Raw genomic sequence first — 27,432 nt, 5'->3', positions numbered from 1 at the left:
CTAGTTTGCTCCCCGTGTTTCCCAAAGCACTTTTTCCTCCCAGAGCACGGAACTGAGCCACAGGGAGGCGACATACACACAAAGATTTAACATGGACGGGACAGCGCCATTCTACCTGTTACACCGCTCAGTCATTTTACACCAAGTAAGCACCAATTCATGTTTGGGCTTTAAAGTCGCTGGTTTTCATTGCTTACAGCTCCTACATCACTGCTGAGGTATTTGTTAAGTACTTCTATAAGGCAGAGACTGTAGCATCAGCAGCGGCCTACCACAACAGCAGCTGGCTAGCGTTCTTATCAATATTTACATGTTGGTATGACAGAATCTGGGATGGGCAACGGTCAAATAACGGCGTTCGTTCTTGAATCACTTGTGGGCCACTTGGAGAAATTCTACTCTCCAGCTTTTTATCCTCGTTCAGCGTCAGCATCCTTAAGCTGGTTGTTGTAGTTTTTGTCCCTTTCTCGCTACAGGTTTCCTAGTCGGACGTGATGCGGTTATTGGACTACATTTCCCGGCTTCCTCAGCGGCCGCGCCTCCTCCCTCCACTCCCTCCGCCTTCCCTCCCACTCCACTGGGCCGCGAGGAAGTCGCAAGATGGCTGATGTCGCTTGGAAGTAATGTTCCCCTCTGCAACATGAAGCCGTGAGTGTGGAAGAAAGCGAGGGAGGCACCATCGGGCTTTTATTTTTCTTTTCTTTTAGTTACTTTTCTTTTATTTCGTCAAACATCCATCTCATTCCGCGTCGTGTCCGCCCCGGACTTGTCTTCGGGAGTTGACGCGTCAAATCACGCCGGGGACCCTGCCAGCAGCTAACAGCTAGCCACACAGTTAGCAAATGTTAGTACAGCTAGACAGCCAGCCAGGCACACAGCTTGTTAATTTGTTTTAATTGATATTATAACACCTGCGAACTAACAGGCTACCGCTACACACGTGCTGAAATTTGCCTAAGGTCGTGCAGTATAAATGTCAAATATTTTAGCTGTCAGATAGAAATAACGATTTTGCAAGCTGCTCGGTTTAACATCATGTCCGCGAACTGGCCATCCAGCCTGTGGGTTGCTAACTAATGCGCAGTATTGCATCTGTTTCATGTGCACAAACCAGCAGGGTAATTGTTTTGTAGGCATTTCTCAACAACATCCACCACCTTGCTGCATTTTCGTTATTTGCCGCCAACTAAATTTTTAGGAGCTGGTCTGTTAAAGCCAAATTATGGGAGCAGGAAAAATGTTGAACTTTTTCTGGTTGTAGGTAGCTACACTGGCCTTGCTGGCATCTAACCAAAAATCCACAGGGATGGACACTAAACTGAGCACCCACGACCAAAACTGAGAAATTGGCATTTCAGTATCTCGGAATAAGTAACGTTAGCTGACACACTCGTACAGCGGTGCATGGTGACTCATTTCGCGAGTCTGTGTGACATAAGTTGTTTTGCAGGGTTAATTAAACTACAGTTAGTCACTACATCGGAGACCAGTTAGCTTGCCTGAAGTGCATAGCTAGCTACAGTCTCGCCCCACATCACATTACAAACACGGCGTACAGAACGTATTCAGAGCCCGCTCCCGGCCAGACACACAGGCTCAACAACACCGTCATGGGAGTGCAGGGTTTTCAAGAGTATTTAGAGAAGCGGTGTCCCGGGGCCGCAGTCCCGGTGGACCTCCTGAAGCTTGCCCGTACCGCGGCCCGCCAGCCCCCTCACCACCATCACCCACACCACCACCCACATCACCCCGGGCCCATGCCTCCCCCGCCCCCGCCTGCCAGGATCCTAATCGACGCTGACTCCGGCCTGCAGCGCCTCTACGGCGGCTACCAGACGGACTGGGTGTGCGGGGGCGAGTGGAACGCCATGCTGGGCTACCTGGCTGCCCTGTCACAGGCGTGCCTGTACCAGGGTGGCCTGGAGCTGGTCGTGGTTTTCAACGGCACATTGGGGAAGGAGCGCTGGCCCGAGTGGGCGCGGCGAGCTCAGGGCCAGCGACAGACGGCGCAGCTGATAGTCAACCACGTCGGCAGCAAGGCCACCCCGCCTCCACGGGCATGGTTCCTGCCCCCGGCCTGCCTCAGCCACTGCGTCCGCCTTGCCATGTTCCGCTTCCGAGTGCGGGTGAGAAATGTGTAAAGTTGTTTTTATTGTGGTCATATGGCGTGCCGTGCATTTAGCACTTGGCCTCTCTTTTTGCACGCCCATTTAATAGCTTACATCATCCAGCGCTGTTTAACTCCTTCCAGTTGGAGCAAGTGTAACTACCAGCCCAAAAGCGTTGAAATGAGTCAATCTAGAATATTGTTGTTTAATGTCATCCACAAATACAGACCTGATCTGACAAGCTGGCTGTTTGTAGCAGCATAGATTTCTGCCTGTAGCTGATGCCTGATCTCCTGGATGTATTTGGGATGGTCTTCTGGGAGGAGGAACGTATCCAGTGCAACAGATTTTTTTTTTTTTTAGATATATGAAGCAGTGGCTGCTGGCTAAACTAGTATGTGAATCCTTTTTCAAGAGAGGCTAGAAACATTTATTGCACAACATGACCTAGTCTAGCCTATATATTACATAACATGAACTCCATGAACCTGTCATGCATTGTTGAACAACTGCTGAGTAGATAGATTATTTTTAGGTCCCCAGTACCTGACAGTGGCACATTTGTAATGACTGAGAATATTAACTCTGACCTGTTGGCACTATAGTATTTGCTCTGATATAAAACATTGTAGTGTAAGCTGAATGTACTATATCTGCCTCCATCTACTATTATTAGCCTGCTATTTAGAATATGATAAGGTGAAATAAAAACTATGTGTCATCTAACTCTGCAAAGCAGATACTTTGGGGCAAAGAATAACTTAACAGGATTTGTTTGAAAAGGAAATGTGACTCATACCGTTATGCTGAAGGCCTGTCATGAAGGCAGCTAAACTGCTGATTGCCTCTCAGGGTTCCTCTTGTCAACTTTGCCTCGCTGTCTCTCTTTGCCTTTGATCTGCCTTCCCATCTGCTTGCATGCTAGTATTAAAAACACACAGTGCCATAGTGTATGAGAGGATACTTGTTAGAATAGAAAAATCCCACCCACATTACAGTACAGCACGTTCTGATGCTTCTTGTGCATGTACAGCATCATTACTCACAGTTCCCATGTGTACTTAGTTGTTTTTCCCCCACCTATACTCTGAAAAACAGTCCTATTTCTGCAGCTTCTTCAAGTATCTATCCTCTGCTTCAGTTACAACTATATCTGAAGCTTTTACCCTCTGTGCAGCTATTGCTTTGGTGTCTTACCCAGCTTTACTTGTACTGCACACATGTTTAGTCTGTATTATGATATTTATTATTCTGATTGTTGAAATTTGTTCTTAGTTTCAGTTTTGTTGTTGGTGAGTGACATAAGCATTATTAAGCAGTCTTAAAAAGTCTGTCATGAAAGAGAGTCCTCATAATCAGCTGTGCCTTCCCTACCCCATATTGCATTCATTTGAAGACAGAGATTTGACTACCAGCCCTTTAAATAGATTTTTAATGAAGTAACTGAGTAATTATTTAGTTTTCACACTGATTAATACTGACGTTGATTAACAAGATTAACATAGCGATTCTGGCATAATCAGGAAACTCTCCTGCTCTCTGTGGCATATCCATGCACCTCACCCATCAATTGCGTTCTGCATGAGTTTGCTCTGAAGCAATTATGGTGCCCTCTGTCCAGGTATCCACATCACCACCATTTGGAACTGATGCAGTGACTGCTGCACAGATTTTCTACATTTGTATTTTTGCAAGCCAACTGTTTCATGGGCTTTAGAGCTTAAGTATTTTATTGGTATACGCTGGCTGTTGATTGTGATGTCTGTCTTCATCATAAATTGAGTATCCTGCAGTGGCTGTTAGCATGGTAGCAGATCAGTTTCACAGATTCCAGTCCATCTTTATACTCTAATAATCGATTGATCTGTTATTTTCTTGATTAATTGATTAGTTGTTTGATAAAGTTGGGCATTTTTTCTATAAAAATGAATTAAACAATTAGCAAAATAGTTGCAGATTAAAATTCTGTCACTAAAATAATCAATTAATCAACTAATAATTACAGCCCTAAACTACTGTGCTTCCTTTCCTGGAAATATGACAACAACACACCTGGCAAACCAGAATACTCCCTGCAGAATGTAAACTTTTTTAAAGGAGGTGCCATGTTTGAAACTCCATTCCAAGTTTGTGTTTTTACATCACAGCACACTGAGTTTGTCCACTCTGCGCCTACAGGTTGTACAGACTCTGGAGGACCACCACCAGGAAGTGCTGTGTCTCTACAGAGACTTTGGATTTGCTGGCTTGATTGCTCAGGATTCTGAGTTTGCCCTCTGCAACGTACCCGCCTACTTCTCCTCGCACGCTCTCAAACTAAGCTGGAACGGCAAGAACCTGACCACACACCAGTACCTGCTGTCTGAGGCCGCCAGGCAGCTCGGGCTCAAGACACAGCACCTGCCATGCTTTGCTGCTCTGCTGGGTAAGGAACAGCATCCTCACATATGTCAGCCTACATGCACAAATACACCAAATCAAACCTGTATCCCACATTTCTCTTTGACACTCTATCATTGAAACTCACACCCCTACCTGTGAGTTATATTTTTGGCACTGCTCTTTGTCTGACGTCCTTGTTCATTGACACAGCAAACATTTGAAAGAGCTTCTCTCTTGCAGGAAATCATATTCTGCCTGATGAGGACCTGGCTGCCTTCCACTGGAGTCTGCTGGGACCAGAACACCCACTAGCTTCTCTCAAGGTACCATATGTTTCTTAGTCTGAAGTCTGCAAACTACAGCTTACTCTGAGAAAATACTAGCTGTAATAATCATGTAATACTGTAATTAGTCAACTAACAATGAGTGAGCCATGATTTACCTCAAATGTAAACAGATTCAGATACGTACATTCTAATTGTTAGAGAAAAGCCTCCCCATTCTGTGATCTTCTCTCACTTACTGTGTTAATTTGCTGTTGCTGAGTGCTTCTCTTTCACAATAAAATCCTTTCAGTGGTTTGGGGCCATAATGCTTTGTCTTTCCTGTTAATGTAAGGCTTTTATTGTGAAACATCTGCAGGAAATGTTGACTTTCTGCCTGTTCACTATTTGGTTGATGCCGAAATATAGTGCAAATGCCTTCTGTAATGTTATCATCTTTGTAAATGGAACAAAGCCAAAAGACCATTGACGTGTAATTTGAGTGGCTTTTCTTGATCTTTTAACATCTCGGGGCCATGTTGGAAAGAAGTGTTTCCACTTGAACATGTTATCCTTTGGCTTTGTTTTTATTTGTTCTGTGTCTGGTGATCCATAAATTAATGAATTAAATCAATCAATCGATCATCATCTAGTCACATAGCTGCATAATGTGTTTTTGTTTGCTTCCATTAAACAGAATGCTAAATAATGCAGATAAATATTTTCATGTGCCTCTTTCATGGTGTAACTTCCCACACACCCAGGTGCGTGTGGATTAAAACCTTTGTACTGTTGCTGTCTCAGGTGCGAGCCCATCAGTTGGTGCTGCCGCCCTGTGAGGTGGTGATCAAGGCCGTCTCGGAGTACGTCTCCTCCATCAAAGACCTGGGAAACCTCGACGCCATTGCCAGAGATGTCTTCAAACAGTCACAGGTAGGTCATGTGAACGCTGCCCTTTTTCACTGATTATTGCTGAGTAGTTTTGGTCCGCCGTTTTATTGGGTTTAGCTTGAGATGAAAAAAAATAGTCAAAGAAATTACCATTTCAAACATACAAGATACAGGATATGAATATGCTTGTAATTTATTTCTGACCTCAAAGGCCAGACTGTTGCTGATGGTTAAGTAGGTCATTACTGCTGACACAACACCTGAGTCAGCACATCCACTTCTTCACACATCAGGGCTAAACCACAGACGGACAGTGCACCCTATATAAATCTGTGTGTTTAACAGAAACATCAAGGTTCAGTTCATCAGAGGAAGCTGCTGCCATTTTTGCAGTGTTGATTACACATAAAAGACACAAATTTTGTGTGAATTTAGTCTCCAATCATGTTGAGTATCTTCAATCGAGAAGGTAGGATTGGAGTTCAGCAGGATTTGATCAAATCTGCATCCTCGTCCCTTAAAATCTATTTATATGTCCTTTCACTCTGCGACTGTCTCGTCTCATTTGTCCTCCTGCTGTGCGGGAAAGACATGATTGCTTCATTAGGTGGCTGAGCTAAAACTGCTGTAAGTGTTAAAATCTAGCCATTGAAACATACAAAACAATTATTTGATCAGTGTTTTAGTTGATCGACAGAGAATTAATCAACGATTAGTAAACTGAATGTCTTTTTGGGTGTTGGACTGATTCTTTAATAAGACAAGAAATTTGAGGATTAACTCAGTCATTAATTCTTTATCATTTAGCCAACATCAACAAAATAAATCATTGCTTTAGCTGAGAAATTACTCAGGGAATTACTCAGCAATTACTCAGCACTTTCACTGTCATAATCCCAGCATGATGCCTAGTAAACACGATGCTTTGTCTCCTGCCTTTCCAGTCTCGTATGGAGGACAAAGTGGAGCGATTCAAGAAAGCGGTGGAGTATTTCTCAGCTGCCTCTAAACCACGCTCGCCCAACATGGGGCCCTCCTCCTTCATCTGTGAGTAGTAAACTGCTCAGGAACCAAGTTTAGAAAATGGAACCAGTAGTCTACATCATTATGTAACGTTTTTGTCTTACTAGATATGTATTTATGGGAAAAAACAGTAAATATACATCCTTGATTTTGTCTTTTCTTTTTTTTAGTACCTGGGTTTGGACCCAATCCATTTGGGGGACCACCTGGCCACATGGGACCGATGCAGCCTGGAAAGAATCAGGTAGGCTCCTTGTCTTGGTAATCCTTTGTCCTCTTTAAAGTGTGTGTAATTTGTTCTGTGCTCTACATGAATCTACATGTAGTGGAGTGGATTAAGTTTTCGGCTCTTTGAAATCCCGTCGTGGCATGTGCTCATTTAGGGGAAAAACTGGCTAAGGGAGGAGGGTGCAGTCCTCTCCATCCCAAATACTCCCACCAGCTTTGATTAGATGGTTCTAGTTTGATCTGAATTTAAATAGGACACTATTAGTTCCCATCCCTGAGACATCTTCTCCACCTCCCTCCCCTCTCTCTTTCCTGGGCGCCTTTTCTTGTCCGCTCCCTTGCTTCTTTTCTTCCTTTCCCATTCTCCTTTTTTCTTCCTTTGCTCTCCTCTCCGTCCATCACAGTTCCCTCCTCCCCAGGTTCCGGGGTTAAAGCCACCCTATCAAAATGCTCCATATGGACCTGGCTCCACCCCTCTGTTCCAGAACCCACCGCCACCATCCCAAGACTGCAACGACTCACTGACGAATAAGATGGGCTTCTCTGATTGGTCAGCTCCATATGATTCCACTCAGGGCGGAAGTCGATTACCCAATCATCACACCAGCACTCAGTCTGGTCCTTCTCCGTCTCCTTCCTCGTCATCCGATGGAGATGAACCCAACGACAGCAACGCAAAGTAAGACACACAGTCGTCTTTACCTTTTTCAGGCAAACTGTTTGCTGCGTAATTAGATTTAAGTGAAAAGAGGACACTGACATTTTAGGTGGAGCAAAGCACTTTACGTAACACGTGTTTTGACTAAGGAGAGCTTAGCTTTCACGGTATGTTGGCAGCTTGCACTTTACAACAGTAATGCCCATAAGGAAAACATAATTGACTTGATTCACTCAAAGAGGTGACGATTGGCTGTTTAAGTCAACTTATTTTTTAAAGTCTGTCATATTTCTTGGAAACAGCGACTTTTTGTGCATTGTTTTTAAATTCCACAGTATTTTGTTCTGGCTTTAATGCTGCAGCCGACTTTGTCACCGACAGAGCAGAAAGCTTGCTGGGATATGAGGAAGCTCCCTTTCAGGCAGCCTGTTGTGTAAATGTCATGGCAGTTTAACATGCTGGTGTCATGTATGAAGCGCCTTCATGTAAAAGTCACACAGAAACAACCGAACGCTGTCATGAAAAGAGCTGCAATGACTAGTCGATCAACAGAAAATGAATAAGCAACCACTTTGCCTCTTCAAGTCACTGTCAGGTCCTGCTTTACCCACATGTGAACACACTCTCACTGAGGCCAACATGAAGGCAAACTTGACTGAGCAAACCAAGCGCAGCTCAAGCACAGATTGTAAATACATGCAGTGGTAAATAAATGCATGTCATACATCTACAGGGCACTGTCTCTTTCTTTGTATTGTTTGTATTATTAATGAAAATCCAAGTCAGCAGTAACCAGTTCAGCCAATCTTAAAACATCCTCACTAACTTCATAGAGGAGTCGTCAACGGTATCAGGGCTGAGCTGTGCATATTTCCAATTCAGCTAAAAGAAACCCAACTCAGTCCTTTTTTTTTTTTTTACTGCAGTCTGCTGTGTTAGGTGAGCTTCCGCCTGCTAGTGATGAATGTCCGCCTTCTGCAAATGAATGCAGATAATTAAAAAAAAACCTAATTTAAAGCTAAATTGTCATTAGACTGTCAAAGATGACTTATGCAGTCAAATGTGTTCCGTCTGCTTTGTTCTCCACGCGGACTCAAACGTGATTTGTTAATGCTACTTGGACTACAAACAGAAACCAGAAAGATTCTCATACCAAAATCTTGTCCCATTATTCATTTGCAGATATCTGTTTTTAGATTTATAGATTGGACATTGACCATCACCTTCACCTGTTACAAAGTCAAAGGTATTGATTTTTCTACGGGAGACTTGATGGCAGGCCAACACTTAAGGGCCAGTGTGTCAGATTTTGGGGCATCTAAATGTCTTTTCCACTTTTCCACCATGTTGCCCCACCATGTTTCTCCAGTAGCCCAGAATGGACAAACCAAACATGGGCTCAAGAGAGGGACTTTCATGTTCTTCATGAATTTCTTGAATTCTCCTACACGCTTCAGGATATTCAGTTGGTTGCAATCTGCAAACTCACCTCAAGATGAAACTAAATCCTACGCACTGGTCCTTTAAACCTCCACCCTGCAGCTCCGTAGTTTCAACAACTCCAACAGAGTGATCCTCTGTCTCTGTCAGGTCGGGCCTGTCTTTCTCTCTGTTAACCTTTCATTCATATCATGTCAATAATTTCATTTTAGAAATGCAGTATTTTTGAATGAGGACCTCTAACCTTTGAATCAAGTAGCTTGTAAAATTTAGGTGCCTGTGATTTTAACGTGTCTGGTATATTTAATCAGCATTTAGATAAATATTAGTGTCATTGGACTCAGGACATCCCTGAAGCCAGTTGAACACTGGATGAACCCTTTGCAAAATGTATTGCGTCCATAGAAGCTCTATATCACAAACACTTGTTGACTGACTGTTTTTTTTTTGTCAACAAGCTTAGAGTGTAAAGTAGCCCAGCTACAGCTTAGAGATTCAGGGATTACAGCTACTGAGGAGGAGGATGGAGCAGCAGGGAAAACCATCCACTAAGGATACACATGATTTTGGAATTTTTGTCTATTCACGTGTTTTCTTCACCGCCAGTCCTCCAAAGTTACGGTTTAAAAGTCTGATTAGGGACAACTTGGACCTGTTGTAGAGTGTGTTAAGTTTCTGAGGGGCTTATGTTACCACTGGTTTCCTTTTACTGCAGAAGCAACCACTGAAATAATGTGAGCATAGACACAAAATGCTTCTGCAGGAACTTAAACATGATGTAAACACACAAACATACAAACAAACACACGTGATGAAGCTCAGGCCAGGATGACTAAACATCCTCCTAAACCCTTTCTCTCAGCCATTTGACAGACAAGCCCTCTCGGTGGGAGGACCCTGCTGGAAGGGGGGGTTCGGCCTCTGGAGACGGTTCCCAAGGCAACGGGAGTGGGTCAAACATTCCGTCACTGTTGTCTATGGCGACGCGGAGTCACATGGACATAACCACACCCCCTCTGCCTCAGGTGTGTGTCCATGAGACTTTTTTTTTAAATTCAAACTCAATGGCTCGCCACAGTTGTGTATAAATTTGCATTTTTTCATTTAGGTCAGTGCTGAGGTTCTTCGTGTAGCCGAGCACAGACACAGGAGAGGACTGATGTACCCCCAGATTTTCCACATATTGACCAAGGTGAATGCTTTTCCTTAAGTCGTCTTTTTTAGGTAAACAAGGCTTATAAAAATGACGATAGAGGTAATATACTGCGCTTTTAGTCCTACCTTCAATCGCTCTTCCTCTTATGTTTGTCCTTACTGTCATCTATCCACTGTGCACCTCAGGGAGAGATGAAGATGCCAGTGTGTATAGAGGATGAGTGTAACTCTGAGCTGCCTCCCGCCTCTCTGCTGTTCCGTGCTGCCAGACAGTATGCGTACGGCGTCCTCTTCAGTCTGGCTGAAACACACCGTCGCCTGGAGAGGCTCGCTCTCCGCAAGAGGGCTCCCCTGGAAGGTAGGTCCTGGGACTCGGTCCAGTTGATAGATGAGGGCGGTATGGGAGGCAGATTGATCATTGTTGAGTATGTGGACTCTAAATATATTCATGTATATTCTTATATTTGTGTCTGGGAATCCAGCCAAAGGTTAAAGTTTTCCACAGAGATAACTGTAACTATATATTTTTCCCTTCGTCGGTGTTGATGCCTCGGAATGAGGTTGAAATTCACACCTTTCTACTTGAGCTCTGAAATATTGTCCTCTGGGCAGCCGGTTAACTTCAAGATCTGTGTTTGTTTTTTATATTTAGATTATAATGTGTGTCAGCTTGCTAATTAGCTGTTGTGGCCTAATTTTTTAGGAAACCTTTAATTATTTTGTCACGTAAACCTCAGGCATGTGGATACTGAATATATGTTCATTGTGAACTTGAAGGGCTGCTGCCTTATTGGGTGACTCGGCGAGTTGAGCTGTTAGCTGGCAGGAGAGACGCTGTGTGGTGCACGAAGATTTTATAACTGAATTGTAGGCAGGGCTCACTCTTTTACCTTCACCGACTGTGTGGAAATCAGATTTTTTTCACATCGCAGATGAACAATAGTCTTAAAACATGGGTCTGACAGGTAAAAAATGAAATTCATGTCGACTGATGGCGAAGTTTAGTGTGGGGCTGCTGCTCTGCTGATGTGCTGAACTGACACTCACTGGGCAGAACTTATTGTATATTTCTCATATTTGTAGGTAAGGTGCTAAAATATAAAAATGTGTTTGTAAAAATAAGAAATATCTATGAATTAAGCAAAAGAATGAACCACAAGCACGAGACAAATGGAGTAAACCGAGGATGAACCCCTCCTTTTCCAAGTCAGCGGATCGGTTTGTGCTGGCTTTGAAAATCCTGATTCGAGAACAGCCTTAATAAATTGCATTGATCTTGGTCTTGTAGCCTCATCGCCTCCACCGAGCCTTCATGTGGCTCACGCTCAATTTCTCCACTTGAACTCTTACTGGGCCACCGCACCAGTAAATACGTCTTCTCCTCGCCTTTATTTTTTGATGAGAGGTAGAATTGTTGTGGTTATATATCTGCTGACTTGTCAGAAAGTTCGTAAAGGAAGGGGCCACTTCCAAAACGTTTGCAGCGCCTCCGAAGACTTCCCATAGATGACATTTTGACTTGCCAGACACAGGTGTGAACAGGTATATCATTAATAATGGCTGCATTCCATTTTGGTGTAGCAGCTGCAGGAGCCTGGCACGGTGCGTGCTGGTTTTCTGATTATGTCTAAATGCAATGGTGCTATTCTCGTACTTGGTATCTACAGGTCTGTTCTTAACCATTAGAATTAAATCCCTACGTATATTTCAGGACATAGATATTCATTTTTGGAGCCAGTGCAATCACATTTGCTCTGGTGGGCCGCCACAGCAAGAAAGACACCTCACAAAAGAAAACAAATTGTTATACTATCAATCATCTGATCCACTTCCTCAATTCATACATGTTGCTGCGTAATGCTTTTGTTACTCAACCCCCGAGACCTGATCCACCCCCAGGGAGAGGAAGAGGGAGTGAGACAGCACCCGGACATGGGCGAGGGAGGTGACCCTTGGTTTAGAAACATGCAGCATAGTGAAAATGGCCGTTCATACGAGTCAGCCGTCACTCTGCTTGTCAGTGGAGAATCCAGTGTTTCGCAGTGCGTTTAATAAACCTTAGAAATGAAACAGCACATAATTTTTATACCACCATGCTTCTTTTGTCTCTGTGTTACAGTTCCTCCAGTGATTGTCAAAGAATGGAGCAGTGGTAAAGCCAAGTCAGCCCTGACTCCAGAGCTGGTTCCGGCCCTGTGTTTCCGGGAGTGGACCTGCCCCAACCTGCGGCGGCTGTGGTTGGGTCGTGCCAGTGAGGACCGCTCCAGGAGAACCAGGGCCTTCCTGGCCTGCCTACGCTCTGACTGCCCAGCCCTCCTCAACCCAGCACAGGTCCCACAGCATCTGCTGCTCATGTGCTGCGTGCTCAGGTATGACGGTGCGCAACACCGCTGCTGGTTGTTTTTACTTCAGCTTTTTGTGTTTTGCATAAATTGCCTAAATGTGACTGGGGGAGCATCTAACTTTAAAGGGCGACTACACCCTCAAATTCTCCCTGAACCCTCTCTCCCAGCATAGTTAAACAATGCATTGTAACTGCGGCCTTGTGGCTACATGATGATGATACGGATGGTCAGGGAACATGGGACAGACTGACTGACCACCACTCAGTGTAACATGCACAGTGTCATAGAGCTGGTAGTCGGGGCCAACCCTCCACGAGAAGCTACTGTCAGTCTCTGAAGCGACCTCACTAGAGGCACATTGTGGCCCTTGGATAGAGTCACTGTGTGGGTACCTGTATTAGTTCAGTTAGCGTCACCCCACTTCAGTTCAGTGTTCTGTTCTAAAGTGAGCTTTGTTTTCCTTCTCTCTCAGGTATATGATGCAGTGGCCTGGGGGGAGGATCCTCCAGAGACATGAGCTAGATGCCTTTCTGGCTCAGGCTGTTTCCAGCCAGCTCTACGAACCCGACCAGCTACAGGAGCTCAAGGTAAGACCTCACTCCCTCATTGTCAGATTATCGTTGATCAGGGTTTTTTCCACAGTTGTTTCTGCACACAATGCTCGGTTAATTTCTAGTTCCCTTTTTTTTTTTTTTTGTTCTCCTGTGTAATGTGCAAACTCAGGGGTACAGCTGCTGGATATACGGCTCTCACCACACTCATTTTTGGTGTTACAAGTAAAAGTCTTTCATTTAGAAGCAACGAAACGTTGCACACATCATGTGTGCCCACATACCATGTGTTCAGGACCTCATGACTCACAGCTCTACTACTCGTCTCTGTGTGCTGCCTACACTTTAAATATGCTGTCCTTTTTTATTTGTGTGTTACGTGTCTGTTAGGTGGAGAAGGTGGATGCCCGTGGCGTACAGCTGGCTTCTCTCTTTATGGCCGGCGTTGACACAGCGCTGTTCATCAATGATGTGTGTGGCCAGCCGTTGCCATGGGAACACTGCTGTCCCTGGGGCTTTTTTGATGGCAAACTGTTCCAGAGTAAACTGGCCCGGGCCGCGCGTGACCGGGCCGCCCTGCTGGACATGTGTGAGGGACAGGTACGACCCTGGGTGTGTTTGTGGATGTAATCCTGTGGCAGCGTGGTGATGAGCAGAAAAGAATTGGGGATATGATAGATGTGTCTTTTTGAGTCATCCCATCATCCATTAACTATACCAGCTTATCCTTCTAGAGCAGGGCATCTCAAAGTCAAGACCTCGGTCCACATCTGGACAGAAAAGTCAATTCAGACCCAGCCCTCACCTCGTGAATGAAAAGTGGCATTTTCTATTTTGAAACACATTTTCAATTAATTGTTAATTGGTAGTGATGATGAATATATAGTGTAGCTGGAGATCATTCACAGCATCCTGTACCCAGATGAGTGGGGTTTTAATGTCCCTGCGGTTGACGTTGTCGTCATGGTGACGATAACTGTCGGAGACAGCGTCGTGTGTTGTTGCTGCTTAATTCAACACATTAACGTTACATCAGAGAATTTGCTATCAGCTCCTAAATCACAGCTAGAGAATCATTTTCCATAGTTTCACAATAACTGGTGTAAATGTAGCTGTGAGAATGTGTCTGATTCAGAAATAAATCTGGCTTTCTGAGCTCGGCTTCATACTGGCCCAATCACAAGAGTCAGACAGAGAGACATGAATTAATTGATTAAATGTTATTTTGTGTCTGCCAATCGCTCCAGACCTCTGACCTTGAATAAAAATCATATGTGGACCTTTTGAGTAAGAAGTTTGAGAACCCCTTTTTTAAAGGGTTGCAGGGGTCTGGAGCCTGATCCCAGCTGACATTGGGGGAGAGACACATATTCTGGACAGACCATCGTCACAGGACTAACACATAGAGACTTATTCAAGCTCACATTCATGGACAGTTGAGAGTTGCTGGTTAACCAGACCCGTGATCCTCTGGACTGAAACAAAGAAGACGATCTACTCTGTTGGAGTTGTTGGAACTGCAGGAACACTGTCTCTAGCAGGCCGAGGTGGACAAACACAGCAAAGTTCATTTTCAAGTTCAAGTTTTATTTTAGCTGATACAGATTTATTAAAATATGCCCGCATCAGCCCCGAGATGTCACAGGATGTCTCTACTAGCCAGACGTCCCCGTGCTTTGTGTTTATTCCCGTCAGTACCTCTGTAGCTGGAAGGCTCAGTCGCAGTTATCTTTCTGTTCTGCAGGAGGAGCTTGTGTCCAAGGTCGAGAAGATGCGTCAGGCAATCCTCGAGGGCATCAACCTGTCCCGCCCTCCTCCACCTCCTCCTCCTCTTCCACCTCCTGCCTTCCTCCCCCCTGCCATGGTGCCCCCTTTCTACCCCATGCCTCCACTCTACCCACCTCGCCCCATGGGCGGCATGCCCCCTCATCATCACCCACATCATCCACATCACCCTGCGCAGCACAGACCCAGAGCCTTCCCAGGTACGGAGGTGCTTTCTATCTGTTTTCAGCATACTTTGCTTTTTCTTCCCTTTGTCCCAGTGACTTACCACACTGTAATTCTAAGCAGCCTCTGAATACAGCGTGCATTGTGCTCACACTGGAAAAGTGAAAGTGTGTTCAGTGTGCATTCTGCAAAACAATTTTTTGAGTGTGCTGTTGATGTACACTATTGTCCCACAATGCAATGCATAAAGCAAATGGAGGAGGTGTTGACAGCTGGAAAAACAAATTGTGGATGATGATGATGAAACAGCTGCAGGAACATCAAAAACAAAATCAACAAAAATGACATTTAGCTGTTTCTCTGTTGAGTTTGATCTGCAGTAAAGTCACACTCTGATAGCGTCTGCATGGAAATGCAGGAATGAAAGGCAATGAGACAAAATGTAAAAGACATTTAAAAATATTAAAAGATGATGAAAACAATCTAAAATCTGATTCTACAGTTTAAACATAAAAATTACAGCTCAGCTGCAGTGCAGATATGAATAAATAGTCCCAAATTAAATTTGGTGTCGGAGCAGACTCCATGTTTTGTTTCAGGTCTATGTTTCATAAACTGAACGTTGTGCATGTATTGTATAGTTTCCTGTTAGTGTAGAGCAGAGAAATATCCTGTTTTCTTGTATAATAACTGCAAAAAACAGTATAATGATGTGCAATGCATATCATATGCAGTTAGTATGCAGTTTGAGTTGGGGCAAAGCTATAGATTCTCAGCAACCAATCTCAGTTTTCACTTCTTTTCTTCTGTCTTCAGGCATCCAGTCCATCCCCCCTCAGGGAGGGAAACTGGAGATAGCCGGCATGGTTGTCGGCCAGTGGGCTGGGAACAAACCAGTACGTGGGAGAGGGGGGTTCAACATGCAGGTGGTGTCAGTGGGAGCAGGGAGAGGGTGAGTAACACGATGATCTTTTAATCAGTACAGCTAAATGACATTTTTGCCTGTTAAACCGCCATCTTTCCGAGGCACGTTGCTGTCGTTAGGCGAGCAGTTAAGTCCATACTCAAAACACAGAAATACTATTTAGCCATAGTGATTAGCGTTAGCATGCACTGACATCAAACAGGTTGTTGTGCATTACTGCAAGAGGCAATAAGCTTAAAGAAAATGTTTCCTCCGTCTCAGACCAGAGAGGCAGAGCAGTGAGTTAGTCACTGCAGCTCCTGGCAATACCTGAAGAAGAATAACAACGATTTACACATTTAAGAACGCCTTCCTTGATTATGCATCAGTATTGACTGAAAAGCACACCCCAGGGCTTCTGCGCTGTGTTTTTGTCTGCGCTTGAATCTTTGACAGTCTAACAGAGATTCTGCATATCGGGCTGTTAACCTAACTGGACTTGATTTAACTCACCGCCTGACGAACAACAAACAGCAGAGGAGAGTGTGTTAAAGTAAGCAGCTTTTTCAATTCGGGAGCGTGTTCAAGGATCACTTTCGTTTTTTACAACCTGGACTTTATTTGTAGCATTAATTACGACCATTTAGACACCCAGACAACTTTGGTGGCATTTGGAGTCGTTTTGAAGAAATTAGCCCCAGAGGAGCGGCGCGTATATCCGTATAATGCGAGTTATCGGGGCACCCGATAAAACGCATAAACGCATAATCTGTTAATTGATGAACATTGTCCACAAGAACACCTCCAATTACCGTCTACTCATGGACGTGCAGCCGTTTGTTGTTGTTTGGCCAGCTGTTCCTCTCTCTGCCTCCGCGTCCTCCTTTCAACGAGCTCCTCGTCCGTGTACTCTGGCTCAAAACGGTGAGGACGTCCATTGTAAACAAAGTCATCGTCCACCACCTCAGAGTCGGAAAAATATTCATCCATTTTGTGAAGAATAACAGTCGCAAACTACAGCTAAACTAGCCGACCGCCGCAGAGTCAGCCGTGTTGTGGCTGGCTGCTCGCAGCGCGCGGCGCTCGAAAAAGACGTCATCCACGTCAGAGGTAGTTGCCTAGAGACGCCGGATGTTGATAACATGCCACCACGGGCTCAGAGGGGAATAGCACCAGCATATCATAACAAAATATTGGAATATGAACGAGTTTCTGCAGATTATGCGTTATATAGAGGCTGCGCATGGATGCCCCGAGTACTCGCATTATACGGATATACGCGCCGCTCCTCTGGGGCTAATTTCTTCAAAACGACTCCAAATGCCACCAAAGTTGTCTGGGGGAGTAAATGGTCGTATTTAATGTACAAATAAGGTCCAGAATGTAAAAAACCAAAGTTATCCTTTAAGCTGAATGCACACAGCATCCTCAGTCAGGGCTCAGACACTGTTTCACTGTGGAGTGTCTGTTCTTCAGCAGAAACATTTCTTGTATAGTTTATGCTTATTTTGCCGTTTCCACTTTTACAAGCGTAAATACACATTTGCACCTCGTTTGATGCGGTAATAGATGCTGTTTGGCTGCACTTGAAGAAGACAACCTGTTGTTGCTTCTAACTTTGTCTGTCATCACTCTTTTCAGTTGTCAGTATAGCCAATCTCACAGTGCACCTGCTGTCGTTGAGCTGCATGTCTGTTCATTTCATCTGACGATGACGCAGTCTTAAATAATTATCTTGTCTGAAGCTCGGCAGCTTGTAATGAGAGTAGTATTTATTTATGAGCAGAAACAGAAAAATATGTAAATGAATATGTATTGTGAATTCAGCTGCATTAAAGCACAGTGATGGTGATCACAGAGAGGAAGAGGAGGCTGAATGGAGCCTTAACGGACCGGCTCCCTCCCTCACCCCCTTAAAACTAAATCTGTATGTGTTAAGACCAGTGTTGTGCTAGTTACTGAAAAATATAAATTACTAAATTAGTTAGTCATTGAGTTACAGTATACCCTTGTTTTTCGCGGGGGCGTTCCAAAAAGAACCCGTGGTAGGCAAAATCCGTGAAGTAGAAACCTTTATTTTTTTTTTTTTTTACAATTATTATATAATTAAATACTCTATTATACATTGTCGACATTATGGGTTTTAGAGAAACTCGAAATTGCAAGAGAATTTGCACGTACGTAATGTAAATTTGGCGAGCTGTTTTACGTACGTGTACATCTTAAACACAGGTAGAGAAGAAGCGGAGTGACTTTTTAGCCAATCAGAATGCAGAACACAATGCACGATGTAAAACCGTGAAGTAGCGAAACCGTGAAAAGTAAACCGCGTTACAGCGAGGGATCACTGTACTACTTACCTCATTAAAAAGTAAGTAAATTATTTTCCTGATTGCTTCCATCAAAAAGTGATCTGTTTAAAATTTGAGATGCTGCCATTGCTAATAGGCCTGTGCGATATGACCAAAGTCTCATGTCTATCTGATATCAATCCATTTCATATCCAGATAATGGTCAGCAGCATGTCATGTTATAGCACATTTTTAATTAAGTGTGTTCCAAAAATTTTAAATATTAATGTATGAAATATAAAAAGGTAAAAAAAGCACTTTTCAACTGTAGCTGCAGACACAATCCCAGAGTGTCTCAGTCTGGGCTTTGTTTCGAGCACTCTGCTCTTCTTTTGATGCCTCTCATCTGTAGAATCTCTCTGTGCTGTTTAACATGACTCTTGCGTAGGTGGTAAACTGGGCTGGTGGTGTTTCAGCCGGTTGTGGGTCTGCGTAATAATTTTCCAAGCACGGTTGTCGTTGTTTTGTCTTGGCTGCTCGAAGTCCTTCTCCTGGCTGAATTAGCCTGTTCTGTTTCCCAATCTCCAAACCTCGTGCTGGACTGAGTAGTTAAAGTTTGCTGTTCTGAAATGCAGATGTTACTTTTTGTTGCTGTTTGTAATCTGTCTCTTCAGAACATGGCCGTTTATGTTGGTAATTGTTGGGGATGCACGATAACTGTTTTTTAAAACCGATAACCGATAACTTTCAGCTCCTAAAGGCCACGTTATTGTCACATTATTGAATGCTTTATTAGTAAGCCTATTCGAAGCGGGATAACGTATAGTGAGCAGGTTCCTATGGAGAAATAAACCCCACTGCTTCGCGTCGGGCTTCTATGTCATTCTGAAGAAAGATACATGATCCCTTACTTAGACTTATCTATGTAAACAAACTGAAGGGTCCATGTCCATGATTAAATCTTCAGTAACCTCAGCCCGTGGGTCATCTTTGGCAAATTTCTTGGATTTTTCGAAAGCCTCGCCGACGTGTGTCAGTCCCGGTGGCTTCTTTGCGGCTGGCTTGCTAACGTTAGCGTCTTTAGCAGGCCGGCCGTCCTCATACGCTTTCCAAACTCCGTCAAAACGGTTGTTACGTTTCAGGTGACTGACCAGGTATTAAAGCTTGTGCCATTTCTCGCTCCTAGTGGAACTCGCTCATAACATTTGTTATGAATAACCAGTGAACTGTCTCCTTCCGAAACTTTGAAGAAGTCTGAACTCTGTTTTCATAAGCACGCTGTGCCGCATGCTGCATTCAAGGTGTAACGTACATTTCCTCGTTTGGTAGTCGTTCTTTTGGCCTTTCTAAGTTCATGTTTCTATTCCTTATGTGTAACATGTGTAAAAATGCTGCGAATGTTAATTCTAGTCAGCAACTAGCAAAATTATGACCGAGTTAACAAGTTGTTTTCTGGCATGAGGGGGTATTCTTGATTTTTCCCAGTGACAAGCAGTTTTTCTGATTATGCCAACGTCACATGAACGCAGCATTCACTGCAGGCCATTCGGGTCTCATAGTGGGAGCGAGGCACTGCCGTGCTGACAAAAACACATATGTTATCGGGGCTGTTCGTCATGATATCAGAATTATCGGAATGACGTCATAATTTCCTGTTATCGGCCCGATAACTATCGTGCACCCCTAGTAATTGTTTTTTTCTGTGCTGCTTTCCAGTTTTAACCATTTGTGATGTGGCTGTTACATTTCTGCACCAGCAATATTTTACTCATGTGCTTTTGAGTTGTCCTGTGTTGATTCTGAGTATATTTCATTATAATATGCTGCATTGGTCTGCTATGAAGATGAAAGTAACTTTCAGTTATTGTAATTGGGTAATTTAACTTGAAAAAGTGATTAGTTACATTTCTTGTTAGCACCAAAAGAAGTGGAATTACACTAACTTTGTAACAAATGAAATGCATCGTTGAAAATTCATTAAAACAAAGCATTTATATGGATTCACAAATGAATTTCCAGCTTCAGAGGTGTAATCTGCTCCAGTTAAAACAGAGTTAGATCAAGCAGAGTGGGTAAAGGAGCCTGAATGTGAGGGCCGGATGCTGTGTACATTAGCCGTTACAGTCTTCTCTGCGTTAGTCAGCTGGTCTCATCTCTTTTAGTGTTTAATACACCACTTTGCTGATGCATGTCTCTGGCTAATTCACCTTCGTGTTGCAGCTAATTGTTTAATACAAAATTTGCCCAGATGCTCTTTTTTGGAAATGAGCTACAAGATAAGTTTAATATGTGAAATAATATCTGTGATATGTCCGGGTGCTGCTCTGTGCCCTCACAGTTGAGTTCAACTAATTAATTAGCATTATTACAAATATCTATTTTTGCCATTTGTAAATTGATTCAGACTCGAAGAAGATGAGAATCACTCCTACAATTTTCATTTTAGCTGAGAAAAAGTGATCGATTTGTACGTTTTGGTGTTGACTTTGGGAAAGGTGTCCAGAAGTGTCGCTGTGGGTTGAGTGGATTCACTCGTCAAAGTTCACTGGATCCTGCCTGGATTTACTTTACTACAAATTCTGACGGAAGTCCGTCTTGAATGCTGCTGAGATCGAGCCTTAAAGCCCGACTGCTGACAGTGGTCGTGTTCATCTCTCTGTTTCTTCTTCACAGGAGGGGTAAAGAGATTCCAGCGAAAGTAAGGGGAGTGAAAAAGGCACCTGCCAACAGAACACAGGTAGGACGCCAGCAGCGGACCCAACTGTTACACTAAATTTGGTAGCACATTATCTTGCAGTGCATTTTCCTATGTGAGTATATAGTGTTGGTCACATTCTGACTTGCACTCGTGCGTCCTGCTGTCCTGTTAAAATTCTGTCCGACTGTCCTCCTCCAGACGTCGTCACCCCCCCCATCCAGCACTCCCCCAAAGCCCTCAGAGGAGGCGGGCTCCACGCCAGAGGTTGCGACCCAGCAGCTGAACGGCAGCTCAGCAGCCTCCGCCATCGGCCAGCCATTGGAGCTGGCCCCCCTGGCCCAGCCAATCCCGTGTGCCTTAGCCAGCAGAGACAACCAATCAGAGGGGGTGGAAGTGGAGGCCCCCTGTTGCCTTGACGACTGCCCGTCAGACGGAGCACTACAGAAGGAGGAGTGATGGCATCCCTCCCAGGATGCACTGCTCTGAGAGAGTTCTGTGTTCGACTGCCTTTCCCTGTTTTTGTAGCCCTGCCTGCTAGCTGTGCACATTATCACATGGAGCAGGAAGTGACGTGAGGCTCCTCCTCGTCCTCCCTGCTGCTCCATGTGATAGGCTAAAGCAGTTAGCTGTTACTTCCTTTTTAGTTTTCTCATGTGGTTTTACATTGTTTTATGAAGAGAGGTTTTCTCCATGAGTCTGTAAGCGCCCCACCCCTCAAAAATCCTAAATGCCTCCCTCCCGCACTCAGAGTAAAATAAGCTTGAAGCCCCACCCCCCCCATGAACCACAACTTAAACGAGCCCCCTAGTACGTATGGGTATCTGTACAGTTTGAATTTCTTATTTTGTGTCTTTAATGGTCCCATTGTTTGAATCTCTGCACACAGATGTTAAGCTTGCGGTTACGGTGACAGATTGGATGTGGTTTCCATGGTTGCAGCATCTAGGCCTGGTCGCCATGGTTGGTAATCTTATGTTCATGCGGATTGTTGCCATAGCCATCTCATGTGAGGTTTGTCTTACATGGATCCAGATGTTCAGAGTTCGACTGTGGATATGTGGGAAAGACAGGGATGTACCATTCTTCTGTGCAGTGACCCTCGTTCCCAAACTCCGCGGGCTAGCAGCACTGCTAAACACACAGTGTTAGTATACTTACTAGCAACAAACCCCTTATTGATTGGTTTTCTATGACAGGAGCATTTCTGCACCGCCATGGTATTCGTGTACTATCTTACTTTGACCTATGTAGCAAAGCCTAGTGCTTAGCTGTGCTAAGAGACCCCATGAATTTATGCACCTTAAGCCCCAAAGTATGCAAGATATTACCCCGCTCCTCCAAAAAAAAGTGCATTATTATATTATCCTCCCATCCTCCTTGTCCCTTTGTCCCAAAGCTTTGATTGTATTATCCCAACAGAAGCACTTAATGTTATATTTAAATATGATGAATTTGAACAAGCCCCTATACAGGTGAATTGAAAGTCTGTGGGGGGTGTCCCCTGCGCATAAGTAAATCATGACATGTAGAACTACATTTAAAGGTAGAGATCTATTTGAGAGACGTCAGAATGTGAACAGAGTGGTTTCAGACAAAGAAGCACTTTGTTTTAAAAATGTTAAACCACACTGGACAGTCCTCTACCAGGTGATAAAGAAATGAAAAACTCGGAGGCACCTTCTGGAGTTAAGGCCAAAAAGAAAAGAAATGCTGCCCAGCAATGGAAATGAATGGTGAGGATTTTGGGTAACTGCTGCCAGGCAGAGTTCCCCTCAGAGTGGCCTCACGTTCAATCGAGAACTCTGCGATGAAGCTGAAAGGACTCCTGATTCTCCATGTCAGGGATTCCTGGGAGTCATTTCACATTTCTAAAACGTTGTTTCCAAAGTGTATTTTAACAAGGCTGGCCGACCGAGGCCGCCTGTGATAGAAAAGAGGTGTGGCAACAATGCCTCAAAGATCCCTCCGCCCTCTGGTGGCGATTGAGCAACTGTTGTCATGACAATAGCCCAACACCAGGAGCTGTTGCCCCGCGCAGCTCCGGTGTGTCACTTTAGACCAGCAGTTAGCACTTCCCTGCCCCGAAGTTCCCCGGCCGAACACGGCGGGGGCTTCGCGGGTCGGATCACACGACAGGAGAGAGAGAGGCCTCATGGCGGACCTGAGCGTGCCGCTCACAATCTGAGACTTCGAAGAAAACGAATTGTTTTATTAGAGCACTTACGTTTGTAGAGAATGAGACGTGTCCCCCATAGTAGATTTCATCTGACTACGGAAATACAACTTACCAATTAACTGGTAGCACAACTGCAAATGTAAAAGCAGTAGACTGACAGTAGACCTGAGCGATGCTGGCCATGAACATTATAATCTCTATAAACTGACTAAGAGAGGTTGACATGAGCTCACTATGTTTAAAAAAGAAAAAGGCAAGTCAACAAGAAGCACCTTATTTTCTTACTATGTTGATGACTTGTGCTCTATCGTGTGCCACAGAATTGACATGGAAAAAGCTCTTCTGAAATGCCATTTTGAAGGAAAAAACCCTGACTATACAGTGTATGTAAGTGTTAATGTAGTCGCGTCAGACATCCCCTCAGTTATGAACTCAACCATTACAGTGAAACGCTGACCGTTCACCCGGCCATGAGCGTAGGCCTACGCTCATCGTCACAGGGCCGGGCCGCGCCGCGCCGCCGTCTCTTACACCAACACCAAATGAAATCAGAGGTTCGGACTTGTTAGCCGTTGTTGGTAGGGGTTAAGCATGCGAGTGCTGTAGGTGTTTATAGGTTAAGAGTAGGTAACAGCGTCGGGCTAAACACAGGACTGTAATACAGACACCAAGACTAGGCTAGAGAATATAGCTCCACTGGCCGAAATACTAAGTCTAGAATTACTAGGAGTCATATACTTAACTGCTTTCAACTTTTGACATTAGTACAAATATGTGTATCGCAACAGTACATTGTTAGAAGATGGCTTTTCTGCGGCGAGCCAGAGTGTGATCTGGCGTACGATGCCCTCTCTTGATTCGCTCGCCAGATAACAGTTACAGACACACGCACACACACACACACACACACACACACATGCGACAGACAGGCGCATTCAGTTGCATTTGTTACCAGCAGCATTCTCTCTGCTTTCGTGCTGAAGTGATTTTGTGCAGTTTCAGTTCCCAGTGGAGGTGTCGTCAGTTCATCAGAGATCATTTGGTAACACATTCTACTGACGCGGAAATCCCACACTTTCAAGTTCGCATGGACGGATTAAAAGTACATGTTAGAGGTGTCAGGTGGGCACAGAAACAACCATCTACACACACACACACACACACACACACACACACACACACACACAGATACATAGATGTTAAACCCTGAGTTACACAGTAGCTAGTATGGAAAAAAGAAGTCAACACAATACATGATGTAGTGTCCCTCTCTTGTCCTTGTCTGTTTTAGTTCGATAGATATTTGATCAGTGATTTTTATGCTTGTTATCCTAACCCCCCTCCCCTCCCTGCTACGACACTTTTCTCACCTCCCCTTCCTCCACACCCCTGAACTGTTCGCTCACTTCTTTCCTCTGCCCTCCAATCTTCCTCATAGAGCCACTCACACACACATACACACACCATGCCCACTGATTCTCATTAGAAGCAAACACACACAAACACACTCAGATATTTTACACACAGGAGAACCCCCTCCCCCTGCACTTCAGTTCTCTTCTTTCACTCTTACCACCTCCCTCTCTGCCTCTCCTTTAGCCCTTAGGACCGTTTCTATTGGCCGTTTTCTCTTTTCTCTTCGGGCTGCCCTGCCCCTTAATCAACCCAACTAACAGTAAAGGTTATATTAACGTTGATAATCAGTTTCTGTATGTATCTAGCCAGAGTCTGGAAAAAAAAATCAGAAAAAAAAAATCAAAACGGTTTTATTCAATTGTGCAAATGTGTTTTTCTTACTATTTTTAATGTTATTACATCTAATCTAATCCTTCTACCATTGCTTCAGTTAGTACTGAAATACGCTTAGCCAACCTAGAGATTTGAACTGTAATGATTGCGAGTTTCCTTACCTGTATTTTATATGGCATCTTTAGACCACCGTTTATTATGTACGTAAGTAAATATTGCCCGTTTTTCGAATTGAAAACGTCGTCTGCACTATGTATTATGATTCTCATAATATCCCGGACAACAGTTTTGTGGTCGACTCATTATCAATCTGAGCTGAACTCTGCGCCCTTGCACAAAGCAGCGAAACATCTCTTGTAAACACCTGAGAACCAAAGTACACCTAGCACCCCCCCCCAACCCCCTATAAAGCCCCTATAGTCCCCCACCCCACCCTGCGACGTTGATGGTTTGCCCCCCCCCTCCTCCGAGTAACAAGTTTTCTGATGAGTATGATTATATATATTATGACATTACAGCACGTGTGATTTATCTGACAAGTCTGTGAGGTAGCGGTGTTCTTAAACACTGTGGTTGTCGTGGAGACGCAGACAGACAGGGAAAAAGGAAGGAAGTGTGTCTGTGTGGACAGCGAGCGAGCAGGCAATTTTAGACGCGCGACCAAAGGCTTTCTGGGTAAATTCACCACTCCTGTTTTGCTCGCTCGCACTCAGTGGTAACGTCTTCGTTGACTGAATGTCGGCTGTGTGAAACCCCCGCACACGCTGACCTCAGATCTGCACTAGTACACAGGACAGAACGACACCTGACAAACATGCTTTCAGTCGTGCTGGGGTTTTGGTGCCCTCTTTTGCATTTTTCTTACATGTCGCGCTCTCTCGAACTTGCCTTTAACTTCCCAGATTCAGATTGATAGAGCAACTTCGTACCATGCGGAGTCTCTTCATACGTGGGCACTGAGGCTGAAAGAGGCTGAATTTCCCTCCAAAAACAAACCTCAGATTAGGCGGCCTCCAAATGCGTGCCGTGAAATGTGGAGTGGGTACAAGAAACAATTGGCCTGTGTAATGAAAAACAAGAAAAAGACTTGAAACAGTCTTTGAATAGATTAGAAAATAACTGATTAATCTGCAACCACAGACGTTTATCAGGAAGAAGCCGAACGTGCTGTAGTTCCAGCTTTTCAGTTGTTTATAGGTCTGAAAGAGCTGCAATGGTTAGTTGATTGACAGAAAATACATCAGCAACAATTAAACAATAAGTAGTTTTAGTCAACACCTGCTGGTTCCAGCAGCTAACCCTTTTCCTCATCTTATATGAGAGTAAACTGAATGTATTTGGGTTTTAAACTGCTCTTTGATTTCATCACACTGAGCTTCAGGAAGTTATGACGGGCATTTTTCTCTATTTTCTGACAGTTTTTCGACAAAATGAGTAATGGATATTGAAAATAACCCTCCACTGCCGCCCTGATTTCTTTCTTATGTGACGGTAAACTCTGTCTTTGGTCTTTGGACTGTTTCATAGACAGAACAAGCAGTTTAATGGCGTCACTCGGGATGCGAGACACGATGGACAATTCTTTATTTTGTGACGTCGCAGTTATAGACCAAACTGTTTATTTATTTTAGATGAATTTGTAATGAAAATAATCATTGCAGCCCTAAAAGACTTGCAGCTGTGGCCTTGTCAACAGACTACAATCCATGGTTTAGAACTTTCTAGAATCCATAAAGGGCTTTCCAGCAAAAAATCTCAGCTGAAGTTGTTGTGAGGAAGATTCGCCCTCTACGAGCATCCTGCCTCCCTGCCTACGCAAACGAGAGCGTCTCTGAAGAGCTTGACAATGTAAAGAGAACCAAAAGTCCCAGAATAGAAATGTACGATGTAGTGTTATAGACGTTAAACAGTGTTATTGTCTGTCATACAGAATGTGGAAAGGAATCATCAGTTGTGTTGTGCCTGTTCTGATCCATTTGCAGGATTCTCACAGCATTTTGCCCAGTCTGAATAAAGGTCCCTATTCTGTCTGTCTCTCTCTACACTGCCACTCCCCCCCTCAGAAGCCCCCCAAGCTCCGGTATAATCCCCCAGCCCCCCGTGGTTAAGTCCCAGTGAGGGGCTCATGTTGATCATTGTGGGCCATTTCTTGTCACGTTGGTCAGTCACGCCCTCAGCCACAAGTGTACCAATGCATGTACTTCTGTACCCAGGGCCACCCGAAACTACCTGTGCAGCAAAAAGTGTTCAAATTTCTCCATAATATTATCGTTATAGAAATATTATCATCATCATTATTGCTGTTATAATTATGGTTGGTATAATTTGTCATCATTGTTAGCATTATGGAAGCACCAGACTGTTTGTGGAAAGATGAGAAAAAGAAAGCTTTTTTTTTTTTTTTTTTTTTTTTTTTTTTTAAATTGTCTGGCTGTTGGTGGTCTGATCTCACAGAGGGAGGGGAGGAATGGTTCAGAAAGAGACAAAGATGGCAGTCATGTTTGTACTGGTTGGGAAATGACTTACAGTGCTGAAATAAAATTTATTCTTTTAGTAAAAAAAAAAAAAGAAATGTGTCCAGTGACTCGACGTTGGCTTTGATTTGATCTGTGTGATCAAT

General features: G+C 44.1%; 1 protein-coding gene across 2 annotated transcripts; it reads left to right on the top strand.

Annotated features, from left to right (window-relative positions):
- The first annotated feature begins 591 nt into the window (after positions 1-591).
- fam120c (family with sequence similarity 120C) lies at positions 592-27,230 on the top strand. 2 transcript variants are annotated; one of them, XM_041945435.1, is made up of 17 exons: positions 592-2,126; positions 4,287-4,533; positions 4,731-4,813; positions 5,558-5,686; positions 6,589-6,691; positions 6,838-6,911; positions 7,381-7,574; positions 9,856-10,018; positions 10,102-10,185; positions 10,335-10,506; positions 12,268-12,517; positions 12,966-13,080; positions 13,435-13,644; positions 14,789-15,029; positions 15,811-15,946; positions 20,863-20,926; positions 21,086-27,230. In XM_041945435.1, exons 1-17 carry the CDS (start codon positions 1,611-1,613, stop codon positions 21,341-21,343), a joined length of 3,039 nt encoding a protein of 1,012 aa, XP_041801369.1. In that variant the 5' UTR covers positions 592-1,610; the 3' UTR covers positions 21,344-27,230. The 2 variants fall into 2 exon arrangements, with proteins under 2 accessions (XP_041801369.1, XP_041801368.1); XM_041945434.1 differs by having other exon boundaries at positions 7,300-7,574.
- The last annotated feature ends 202 nt before the right edge of the window (positions 27,231-27,432 follow it).

Source organism: Chelmon rostratus, chromosome 10, assembly GCF_017976325.1.
Source record: "Chelmon rostratus isolate fCheRos1 chromosome 10, fCheRos1.pri, whole genome shotgun sequence".
NCBI lineage: Eukaryota > Metazoa > Chordata > Actinopteri > Chaetodontiformes > Chaetodontidae > Chelmon > Chelmon rostratus.
This window is presented reverse-complemented; position numbering and strand designations above follow the sequence as displayed.